This window comes from Capra hircus, chromosome 13, assembly GCF_001704415.2.
Source record: "Capra hircus breed San Clemente chromosome 13, ASM170441v1, whole genome shotgun sequence".
NCBI lineage: Eukaryota > Metazoa > Chordata > Mammalia > Artiodactyla > Bovidae > Capra > Capra hircus.
This window is the reverse complement of record NC_030820.1, coordinates 31,534,579-31,547,432: the sequence shown is the minus strand read 5'-3', so window position 1 is coordinate 31,547,432 and position 12,854 is coordinate 31,534,579. Positions and strand designations below refer to the sequence as shown.

At 40.2% G+C, this 12,854-nt stretch overlaps 1 protein-coding gene across 1 annotated transcript in view; it reads right to left on the bottom strand.

Annotated features, from left to right (window-relative positions):
- TMEM236 (transmembrane protein 236) overlaps positions 1 to 11,742 on the bottom strand; it is a 37,735-nt gene extending 25,993 nt beyond the window's left edge. Inside the window, exons 1-2 of the mRNA XM_005688057.2 lie at positions 11,486 to 11,742; positions 947 to 1,019 (exon numbers count right to left, since the gene is read on the bottom strand). Coding sequence (XP_005688114.1) covers positions 947 to 1,019; positions 11,486 to 11,742 — 330 coding nt within the window. The remainder of the gene's footprint in view (positions 1 to 946; positions 1,020 to 11,485) is intronic.

Here is a 12,854-nt window from a genome sequence, read left to right as displayed (position 1 = left end):
TCCAACTCTCAGTGACGCCACGGACTACAGCCCACCAGGCTCCTCCATCCATGGGATTTTCCAGGCAAGAGTACTAGAGTGGGGTTCCATTGCCTTCTCCGCACTGAAGGCTAGAGACTGTCAAATTTTCTGAGTGCTCTATCCTCAGGATCTAATTTCATGTAATATGCACTTAGTGACAATCTACTCAACATGTAAATAAAAATTTTATTAATAAATTAAAAAATTACATCTTTCAAGCACCTTATAAATAATAAGATTAGCAGGGCATTCTGCTTTTTCTAAAATATAAATTTATTTATTTTAATTGGAGGCTAATTACTTTACAATATTGTATTGGTTTTGCCATACATCAATATGGATCCACCACGGGTGTACACGTGTTCCCCATCCTGAGGGCATTCTGCTTTGAATTACTATCTGGGTAATAAGAGTTCTCACAGCCTGAAAGTTGTATCTATAATATTCCTATTCTGCAGATACCCATCCATCAGAGTCTCTTGGGAGCTGCCTTTGGTTGAAACATAAACTCAAATTTATTTTCAAATAAACATCACATGCAAATTATTTGGCAACAGATATCTTATCAAAGGTCTTATGTGAGTGGCTGTTCACTAAGATACTGTTTTATTCTCTTTAGAACCAAGAACACTCATGAAAAAACATCAGGTTAGAAGAAACAAAATGTGGATCTTTTCTCAAATTCCTTGCTTGTTTATTATTTTCAAGTGATATTCCTTTCTCCCCACCCCTCTACACAAACACAGTAGATTTTAAAAAATTGGCTTAGACCTTCCTCCACAATCACAGAGATAACAATGATCTAAGACTGGAGAAAATCAACTTTAAGAAACTTGTTGGGCATACCATTCTGTGAAATTTTAAGAACAGGGGGACATTCTAAAATCTCAAAATCTTACAGGCAGAAGAAATCAAAATTCCATACCTCAGTCACTGCTATAGAAAAGCTGAAGCTGGGAAGCGTGGTGAGTACTACACACATCATCATAACAGGTCTCCTAGCAAAGGAGAAAAAATAAGCAAAAGCAATAATGTACAAGATCAACAGTTCCTGTTACATTTTGCCAATTGTGCAGTTCTTGCACTCCTTTATAGTTTTTCTAAGAAGCCACTGCTTCCCTATTTCCATTTCCCAAATGTTTGAGTATGGCAAAGGGGAACACACAAAAAGCCAGGATGTTTTTTCAGAATAAGAGGGTGAAAGGTTTCCAAATAACTAACAAACCATAAATGGCTAAAAGCATCACAGTGCAAGACAAATGACGTTCAGTATTTTCATAATTCATTCATTAGAATCCTGTCCAACGCATTAGGCTCTGGTGACCAGTTGAAAATAAAAGAACAGCATGACTCTCTCTAGGGATACATCATTTTTCATATTTGTTTTTGGACCACCTTTTAAGCCTTGCCTGGAGAATTCCGTGGATAGATCATGTGGTCACAAAGAGTCGGACACAACTGAGTGACTAACACTTTCACTTTTTAAGCCTTGCATGATCAAACAATCAAACGGCTATTGAGATATAACATAAAAATATTTTATGACAGAGAGAATTAACACATATATTTAGCATTATCAATTTACAGGAAGATACTGTATATACACTCAAACTTTTCTATAATGAACTATTTACCTCCTCTCTCCTTAGTTAAATATATACTAATTACGTTTATAGGATAGTGTCTGTTTAAGCACACAGTATTGGAGTCTTTCAAAAGACTAAGAATTTCTGCCTGCTATGTCCCTCTACTCCAGCCTCATCCTAGACTTTCTAGGTATAGACATAAGGTAGGGGTGAGATAGCCCAACTCTTATACACAGACCCAGATCAACCTGCTAAAACCAGAGGTATGATGACATTTTAAAATTGGTAGCTTTGCCTCTTTCTCTGAGCCCAGATGGAGATTCCTGAAGCACTCAGCTCTCTGAGGCTGGCAAGGGCATTCACAGAGTCCTCTTCTCAGCTTCACCTTTCAGAGTACCTCAGGAATTATTCCAGCACCTCTTCTTTATCTGTGTATTTGCCTTGACTATCTTGGCCAATCCCATCATTTAAACATCACCCACTCACCCAGGACTTGCAAACAGATTCTAGAATATATACTATGGCCTCTGTCCTGAGCTCTGGAGTTGGACACCCACCTATCTATTTGGTACCTCCATTGGATGTCTAATAGACAACTCAGGCTTAACAGGCCTGAAAAGGAACCCATACTCATTCCAGTCATCATCCAATCCTGCATGATTTACTGCCAAAGTGCATTTCAAATCATCGTCCGCTAACACAGTAGCTCACTCACTGTCATCTCTTATCTGCAGTGCTTCGTAACCAGTTTCCTGTCAGTGTTTCTATTCTTGCCAAGCAATATTTTTCCCATAAAGCAAACGTCAAATTTTGTAAATGTAACACTCATCTTACTACTCAGCTCAAAATCACCAGGGTTGGGAGGAGTGGGGAATGGGGAGTTAACGTTTAATGGCTATAGAGCTTCAGTTTTTCCAGATGAAGAAGTTTCTGTGGATGGATGGGTAGCACACCAATGTGGATGTACTTAATGCCCATGAGCTAGCTCTACATTTAAAAATCATTAAGATGGTAAGTTTTATGATAGGTGTATTTTACCACAAAATATATTTATTTGTGGATTTAATAAATTTTCTAAAAATCTCCAGTGGATAAGTAATTAAAATCAAATGGAAACCTAGCACCACTGTCTACATGTTCTCCATGAGGTGGTTTCTCTTATTTCTTTTACTCTCTTCACTTAGAATGATCTGCCCCTTCCCCAACATCCACATACCTATACTAATAACATACTAATAACATTTTGTTATTCTGTGATCATACCAACCTTGCCCCATCTGCCAGATTTACACTGGTTATTCTTTTCTGACAGGGAGTCTCTGGATGATAGACCTGGTCTAGATCATAGATCTTTCATGTCTGACTCCAAGGTAAGTTCCGTGGGAAAAGGTACCTTATCTGAGTTGTTCATTACTTTATCTCCAGCATTTAGAACAATATTTCCAAACCATTTTTATACAATAAACTTTCTGGCAATCTTGTGAATCCTATGGACCCTTCTCAGAATTTTTAAGTGCATAAAATACATAGACTTATACAACAAAGTAATGAGGCTGAAAGACAGTTATCCACAATCTTTTAAAATTTTGATTTAGTAATTTACAGATCTCAGGGTAGGAAACGGCAACCTGCTCCAGTATTCTTTTCTGGAAAATTCCATGGACAGAGGAGCCTGGCAGGCTATAGTCCATGGGGCTGCAAAGAGTCAGACACAACTAAGCAACTGAGCACTCAGGCAATATACACACCTAGCTAACGCTTACTCCTTGGAAGGAAAGTTATGACCAACATAGACAGCATATTCAAAAGCAGAGACATTACTTTGCCAACAAAGGTCCATCTGGTCAAGGCTATGGTTTCTCCGGCGGTCATGCATGGATGTGAGAGTTGGACTGTGAAGAAAGCTGAGCGCTGAAGAACTGATGCTTTTGAACTGTGGTGTTGGAGAAGACTCTTGAGAGTCCCATGGACTGCAAGGAGATCCAACCAGTCCATCTTAAAGGAGACTAGTCCTGGGTGTTCATTGGAAGGACTGATGCTGAGGCTGAAACTCCAATACTTTGGGTACCTCATGCGAAGAGTTGACTCATTAGAAAAGACCTTGATGCTGGGAAGGATTGGGGGCAGGAGGAGAGGGCGACAACAGAGGATAAGATGGCTGGATGGCATCACCAACTCGATGCATATGAGTTTGGGTGAACTCTGGGAATTGGTGATGGACAGGGAGGCCTGGCGTGCTGCGATTCATGGGGTCGCAAAGAGTTGGACACGACTGAGCGACTGAACTGAACTGAACTGAAGAACATATTGTCTTATTTTCTTTAACATACTCATATCCATATTGCTAAAGATGCAGAAAAGATGAGAGAGCACATTCTGGAGAAAACAATTAGGGTGTGGCTTGTGAATCCAATCAACAATCTCAGCAGAAACACTGACAGATTGCACTGAAGGGCGACAGAGACAGGACAAAATGAAGAAAGGCTGTGAGACTTCCAGGATACAATAGGCAGGAAATGGGCTAATACAGAGCCGTGCCGTGCCATGCGTGCATGCTCAGTTCTGTTCAGTTCCTTGAGACCCCACAGACTGTAGCCCACCAGGCTCCTCTGACCATGAGATTTCCCAGGCAAGAATACTGGAGTGGGTTGCCGTTCCCTTCTCCAGGGGATCTTACCGACCCAGGGATTGAATCCACATCTCCTGCATCGGCAGGTGGATTCTTTACCTCTGAGCCATCTGGTAAGCTCAATACAGAGCCATCAGGCTGCAAAGATGTACCATCATTAAGAAAAGGGAAGAATGACCCTGATGATGCCACAGAGGCCAGGGAAGCTCCCACTTCTACCATGGGCCCAGGGGTTCTCTCCTCAGATGCAGAGAGCAGGCCTGCTGCCCGTGGCCCAGAGGGTGGAACCCTTACTCTGATAGGTCCAGAGGACAGAGTGTCCACACACACAGGTTGGTTGTCAAGCCTTAAACCTTAGAACTGCTTTCTAAAACCAACATACATGTTTTGCTGCATTTTGCATTACTGTGCTCTGTAATAAATTGAAGGTTTGTAGTATTATGGAGAGTACACTCAGACATTAACAAGTCAGCTAGTATCCCAAGGAGACATCACAAAGAGTAAAAGGTCCAGAAATCACAGGACACAGAGAATAACTGATGGGACTTGGACACTGGAGAAAACTTCTTAGCAGACTAAATGGGATGTGGTTGAAATGGCTGTAATGATCCCATCTTCAAATATTTGAAAAGCTTCAGTATAGACACAGTGAGCTCAGACAGGAAGTCACCCTTAGAGACACAATGTGGAGAGCTGTCATCACACAAGTGACAGTTTATGAGAGCTGACAAGAGAGCTTGAAAAGCAATAAAAGGGGACATATGTATTCGTATAGCTGAATCACTTTGCTATACACCTTAAAATAACAGAATACTGTAAATCAACTATACTCCAATAAATTTCTTTTTAAAAAAGGGAGAAAAAAGTGTCATGCTACTGAGAGTGACTATTACATGTGGCTAATTAATTGCTGGTAGCCATGCCAGCATAATTTCATAACAAGGACAGTACTCTGAAATTGATGAGTGTTGAATCACTGAAAATTGGCTGATTGACTGATTGAAGCAAAAATTTTCTTTTTCTTCTTCTTTTTAAAAAATCTTTCAGCCCCACCATGCAGCATCTGGGATGTTAGTTCCCCAACCAGGGATTGAATATGAATATGGGCTCCCTGTGGTTACAGCATGGAGTCCAAACCACTGGACAGGGTATCCCAGAAGCCAAACTTTTCTATTCAAATTAAAATATGCAACCTCCAAATTAAAATGCTTGACATATAAAAAAGAAAAGCAATAAAAAGAGAAAATCAGGGGGCAATGGTTAGGACTCCCAGCCATGGCCAAATTCATTGGCATCTAAGGCAAGGCATAGGATGTGACATCTACAAAGAAGATGGGACGGAAGCTACACATGGCAAAGTTTATTTCAATACAAGGAAATAAGGAAGACTATTCTCATAATTGCTTCCCAGGTGCCACTAATGGTAAAGAATATGCCTGCCAATGCAGGAGATGCAAGAGATGTGGGTTCAATCCTTGGGTCAGGAAGATCCTCTGGAGAAGGAAATGGCAACCTACTTTAGTATTCTTGCCTGGAAAATTCCAAGGGCAGTGGAGCCTGGTGGGATACAGTCTATGGGGCCCAAAGAGTTGGATACAACTGAGTGAGTGAGCACAACACAACACATTCTCATAATTAGAGACACAAAAAGTCATGAAGCTCCTTTAAAATCAGAGGCAGACTGTCTGTATTGTGAGAAATAGGTGATAGATGGACACTAAGGTGTCTTCAGCTTTCAGATGATTCCAACACTGAATTCTAACAGCAAGGGGAAGAGTAGAGTTTTAGAGGTGGAACTGAAATGCAGGCAACATTTTTCAAGGTTATTACTCTGTCAACAAGGACATGGAGGGGATGAGAGGGACAGAGAGGCAAAAGGCAAGGACAGCTGTTGGTGAAGGTCTCCAGAGCCCCAGGAGTTTCATAAAACTCTCTCTGTGCCTCCTTGAGCAAAAGCGATCAGAACAAGGGATCTGACGCTGGACGTGAATAGATCAAAAGTTGGTGAGCCATGCCAGAGACTCAAGTGCACAGTGGCCCTGGAAATCAGTGCCTGACTGGGGTGAGGAAAACAGTCATGAGAACAAGATGCTGAGTCGATAGAGATGAAAGAGGAAGAACTCACGGAATCTGGTGACTGACTGCATACGCAGGAGAGAAAAGCAAAAGTGAATCCACTCCTGCTGACTGACTGGAGGTGGGACAAGCAGAGAAAGCCTGTGGTCAAGGACAAGAAAGTGATCAGTCTCGAGGTTTTCAGAAGATGACAGACAGACTGAGAGAAACAGGGTTCTCTGGGAAGAAGTAACTGTTAAATACCACTTGTTACCTCCTGGCAATTCACCCATGATCTTCTCGGAGGTGCTGGAAAGAGTGAGCTCTGCCTCCTCGGGTGAGTCGGTCACTCGTGTGTGTTGCTGTGCACCATTAAGGTGCTCAGACTCGAGACAAATGGGGTTGGTCTTGACTCCCTACTCACTGGCCAGGTGGTCTTTTAACCTCTGTGCCCCAATTTCCTCACTCATAAAATGAACACTGTAAAGGTTCTTCTTCATAAAAGAGAATTAACTAAAATAACACAGGCAGTGTGTTTACAACTCTTCTTGGTACATAGTAATTGTTCAATCAATATTTACTCTTATTTTACTATGATGACAACTAGAACTATTGCTGCTATGACTCCCACTGCCACCAGAAATAAATCAACATCAAATTGTGCAGTGTAAGTTAAGGATGTCAACAAAGGAAAATGTTCCATTTGGAGTCTTTCCAACTTGGCACTGCCCAGGATGGTCGACATGTCATGGTCTGAGGCAGGGGTCCCCAACCTCCAGGATCTAATGTCTGATGATCTGAGGTGGAGCTGATATAATAGTAGAAATAAAGTGTACAATAAATGTAATGTGCTTGAGTCATCACAAAACCATACCCCACCATCCTAGTCCATGGAAAAATTGTCTTCCATGAAAACGGTCCCTGGTGCCACAAAGGTTGGGGATGGCTGACTAAAGGAATCATACACTCTGCAAGACTTGATAAATTCCTAAAATATCACCCAATCCAGTCTGGGAACCCCCAAAAGTCTTCTAGGATTATCCTTCCCCAAGGTACCCTCTCTGAGGAAATCTACTTCGGTTCCAGGTTAGTTTGTAGCTCAACGGTTTCACCCATTCACTGATTGGTCTATAGCTCAATGGTTTCACCCATTCCATGATATCCTAGGCAAAGTTTCCTCTTATTTACTGGGATATAAAATTTGGGGTGGATATAAATAGTTTTTCTTCTTTTCCTCAAACCATGTCCCTAGTTTATTATAAATTATGACAGGCATCCCTAAAAAGAACAGTCACTCCAAAAGAATGAGGAAGTGTTTAACAAGAGTAAAAGGAAGAACACTGGATTAAAGTTCAGACTTCTGTCGGTTAAGAGTGTGTCCTAAACTTTCTGACCTTGTTTCCTCCCTTATAAAATGACAATTATATCCATTCCCTCAACTTTACAACACTGAGTGCAGGCCAAATGAGAACATGAAATGTAAAATCACACCCTAGTATAGAACAGTCTGGTGGTTGCCAAGAGGGAGAGGACAGGGGGAGGACTGAATCGGGAACATGGCATTAGCAGCTGCAAACTGCCATATACAGTATGCACAAACAACAAGGTCCTGCTGTATGCCACAAGGAACTGTATTCAATATCCTGAGATAGAGACTTCCCTAGTGGTCCAGTGGCTAAGACACCACACTCTCAGTGCAGGGGGCCCAGGTTGGATCCCTGGACAGGAAACTAGATCCTGCATGCTGCAATAATAGAAAGATTTCACATGCCAGAACTAAGACCTGGCAGAGCCAAATTAAATAAAATATATATCCTGAAACAAACCATAATGGAAAAGAATATAAAAATATGTGTATATATATACATATATATATATATATACGTATAATTGAATCACTTTGCTGTACAGCAGAAATTAACACAATATTATAAATCAACCATGAAAAGTGAAAATGTTAGTCACTCAGTCATGCCCAACTCTTTGCAACCCTATGGACTTTAGCCCCCCAGGCTCTTCTGTCCATGGAATTCTCCAGGCAAGAATACTGGAGTGGATAGTCATTCCCTTCTCCAGGGGGTCTTCCTGACCCAGAGATCGAACCCAGGTCTCCTGCATTGCAGGCAGATTCTTTACCATCTGAGCCACCATTCTTCAATTCTAAAAAATAAATGGAATCACGCTATGTATAGAATAGAATCACAAAATATAAGATATTCATCATTTCACTCTATTGACCTTCACTACTCTCAAAGGATAAAAGAAACTGAGAAGATTCTCTGGATACACAGAGTATCACTTCTGGAATTTTCTTCAGTTTTATCATTACTTCTCAGAGTCATTCGGAGGATTAAACCAGATCATGTTTTCAATGGATACTAAATTCAGCCTGAGATAATAACACTAACATTCACCAGGTCCTTACCATGTGCTAGGCATTGTGCTCAGAAGTTTTCATGCATAATCTTACTCAATTTCTTAAAACAACCCAATAAAGAAACTAGGTTGTCCCCATTTTGCTCATAAGAAAACTAAAACTTAAAGAATTTAAAGGATGATCTCACAATCAGGGCCGATGCTGGAATTTCAATTCAGGTCTGCACCCCTCAGCCACAATGTCAGGAATTCATTAGCTGGATGACTCACTCTCTCCTGAATACCAGCCACATAGGACCCATGGCACCAGTGTGGATGTACAGAGAGATTCTCAAATAGGCCCATCAACAATGTAGCTGTGAAAGCTAAGAATCTATGAGATCTCACAATAACACCTATTTAAGTATTCTTCAAAAATAATTCATACTTTCAATTCCTACTTTCTGTAATAGCAATTATTTTTGCATCATCTTCCTCTAGAAATCAAGTTATATGACACACACTGTATTACCACATATATTAAAATATTCTATACACATTTTGGGGGATCACATATAATATCCAAATATATATCTTTAGGGAAGATGTATCGTAATGACACTAGAAAAACTGCATTTTTTAAAAAATATACTTAGCATTCAAAGTCAGAAAGAACATTTTAAAAGTTGCATAAGGTAGAAGAAACAGCAGAGAATCAGACCACTCTGGCCTCACAAATTCCAGCTCCACCAGTTATAAACTTATATCACTAGCCAAAGTTAATCACTTCTTCAAGTTTCCATTTCTTCATCTATACAACAAGATTATTAGTGGATACCTCACTGGCATAAAGTCTAACAGTATGGAATGTGTAAGGTTCCTTGAATAGTACTCAGTAACAATTTCTTCTTTTCTAGGCCAGTAAGCAATAACAATGGCTCGTAAAAGAGGTCATGGAGGGAACAGTTTCACTGAAATCATAGATAACATGCCATCCACCTAAAACTATTTAGAATACTTATGACCAACCACACCCACAAACAGAAATAAAAGACTGGAAGAGTATTTTCCAAAAGGAATCACTGAAAGATGTAACTATTGTGACAGCCCAAGACCACTTAGCACAAGGGAAGCAGCTGGACCAGATGTACACACAAAAACAACAAACAAAAACACAGACCCTAAGGAGTAGAAAGACTGCTCCTTCTTTCCTTTCAATGGCCCCCAGAGACTGGGACCTCACCCTTCAAAGAAGCAGTTTAGGGCAGTGGTTAGAAGGACCAACCACAGAATCAGACGGACCCACATGAGGCATGTGGGACCTTAGCTCCCACATAATAATAATAAGCAATATGGGAAGGTTTCCCGCCTAAATGATATTCAGACCTAAAAGGTCCTAGGGATTAAGCCAATGCAGAAAAAGATCAGAGAGCACCTTCCTGGGCTGGTGTGGCCAGCTTCCTACTGGTTTACTCATGTTGTCATTTAGACCCTCCTTATCCCTTCAGACACTTCCTGGCCTGGTCAGGAGTCTTGAACAGTTGAAGCAACTCCTAGCAGATATGAGGGGTGGAGGGCCCAGCTCAGCTTAGTTGATCTTGAGGATTTGGGTCAAGGGTTGGAAAACACCTAAACCCCACTGATGAAAGCACTGCCAACCACATGATTTATTTTCAGAAACCACTCAGGACATCTGTCCTCCAGGAACTGAAAGTCTCCTAGTGGGTTAGGGGATGACATCAAGTATCAGGAGCTAACAAGTAGGTCCTGGGCCCCACCCTCCCTGGCCATACTCTCCCTACAGTGTTTCTCACTATACAGCTGTATAGCTGTATCTATTATTTTTACATTTCTGTATTTGCTTGAATTAAAATTCCCAGTTCCTTGTTTTTCAAATGTATTCTATCTATCTCAGGTGACAAGAACCAGATCTGAAGATTTAAAAGGAAAAATACATTAGGACCAGAGATTATTTGTTCTCAATACCTTTACATGGATCAATATAGTCATTAACCTATGAGTTCAATCCTTATTAAGCCATGATTTATTTAAAATATTTCTGTATTATTATTTGAATACTTACCCTTCTCACCACCAAGGTAATAGAATTTATCAACACAATCAAAGTATTATTATTTTTTTAATCTAAATAAAGGAACCAGTTTGCTTAAAAATTTTAGTTGGTTAATGATCAAAGGATGCCTTAGAGTTACAAAACATTGCAAGGTAAACATTTAGACATTACTTTCAGCTTTAGACATTACTTTCAGCTTTATACAACAGAAAAATTCTATATTAGAATCTTATGATTATGATTTCTGTAAATTAACTATGATAACTTTGTGCACTTTAGTGTACAGAGGATTTAGTACAAAAACAATCACTACTCAGAGTATCAGAGTCTTAGGAATACATGTAAATTGCAATTATCAGTCAGCAAAAAAATGACTCTTTAAAAAAAATATGGAAGGAGACTTCCCTGGTGGTCCAATGGTTAAGACTTTGCCTTCAAATGCAGGGGGTGTGGGTTCAATTCCTGGTCAGGGAGCTAAGATCCCATATCTCATGGCCAAAACATAAAACAGAAGCAATATTACAAAAAATACAGAAAAGACTTTAAAAAAATATTTCACATCAAAAAAATATTTTAAAAAAATATGGAAGATACTTCCATACTTTATACAACTATGAATACATTGATTGAAACAGTGGTTATTACTTCTCCTTAATCTCACATTACACACCTGAGTGTTATGTTAGCATCCTTGCCCAGAGAACATGAGACAATCTCTTTGAAAGCATCCCAGGGGGTCCCTGCGAAAGAATTCTTTTTACTCACCATCCTTTGATTTTTTGGTAAAGATGACGTTTCTTGTACAAGATAACTTTCACAGGAACCCAAATCAAGAGAGTCACTGAAGCTACATAGGCAATTGAACAGGAAACAATCAGCCAATAACGTGTTTTGTCAGGCGGACGCCTCGTGGTGGAATAGGCAACAGCAAACTGTTCCATTATCACCAACGTGGGGACACAGAAAGCAGTAAACTCAAGCAGCTCAAACACCAGCAGCTTGATTAGATTTCCCGAAGCCATCCTGGAAGGCCGAGCACCCGGGGACCACACTCTCCTCCTCTGACTGTGAACAGCATATGGACGCACAGATACTGAACTGGGGTCAAGTTCCTTGTACTTGAATCACTCACCAGTGACTTTATTCTTTTATTGACCCTCATATGGTTCAGTGATCTTCCAACTTAACAACCGAGGTCTCTTAAAGAAACAGAGCCGTCATGGAAGTGATCACTTAATGTGTTTGCAGATCCGTTACTAGAAGTCAAATGAATTTCACAATATGCTTCAGAGCATCAGTAAAAGTGGGGTCTTTTAATGTAGTCTTTATTGTGAATTTGAGCACAAGAAAACATTTATTTAATATTTAACACTTGTTAAGTAGAACCATTGCAATAATACAATTTTAGTTAAAAAAGAAGAAAAGACATAATCCAATCCCTTATTTTTATAACTGAGCAGATCCAGGCAAAGAGAAATACTCAAAGCTTGAGTATTTGTCTGAGAGAGTGACTTCTCATTTCTCTTCAAAGTGCATGAAAATGGAGTTTGGATTCACTTTGCCAATTTCCCAACCAGACTTCTTCCTGGTACTTGAAGTATTTATTTGTTCTTGCACATTAATTGCTATGCAACACAGATTAACGTTATTTTTATTTTGCAGGTCAGGAAACTAACGATGATATGAGAAACCTGTTATCAGGATCAATACATGAAGAGTTATCTATATCTAGTCTAAAAGCATATCCAATATTTAAAAGACAATTGTCCCCATGAATATTTTTCCTTCGCACAAGCCACTTTTGAGCAGCTGCGATCAGCATTCCACTGGCTGTGGGGTGGTTCGATATACGTGTGACAAAGGGTCCTTCCCTGCAAACCCTCACAATCCATAGAGGAAACAAACCTACGGGCAACAAAAAATAACTGGAGTCAGAAGTATAACCTAAATGCCATGATAAAACAGAGGAGAGCTTCCTCTTTGGTTTTGGGAAGGGGAGGGAAAGATAATGATGATGTGAGCAGATGGTGGGTGTTGGGGTGTCAGTGACATTTCAGAAAGAAAAAAACAACTGGGAGGGAGGCATGATGATGAAGTCTGGTGTGGCATGGCAGGACACAGGGGAGGTGATGCT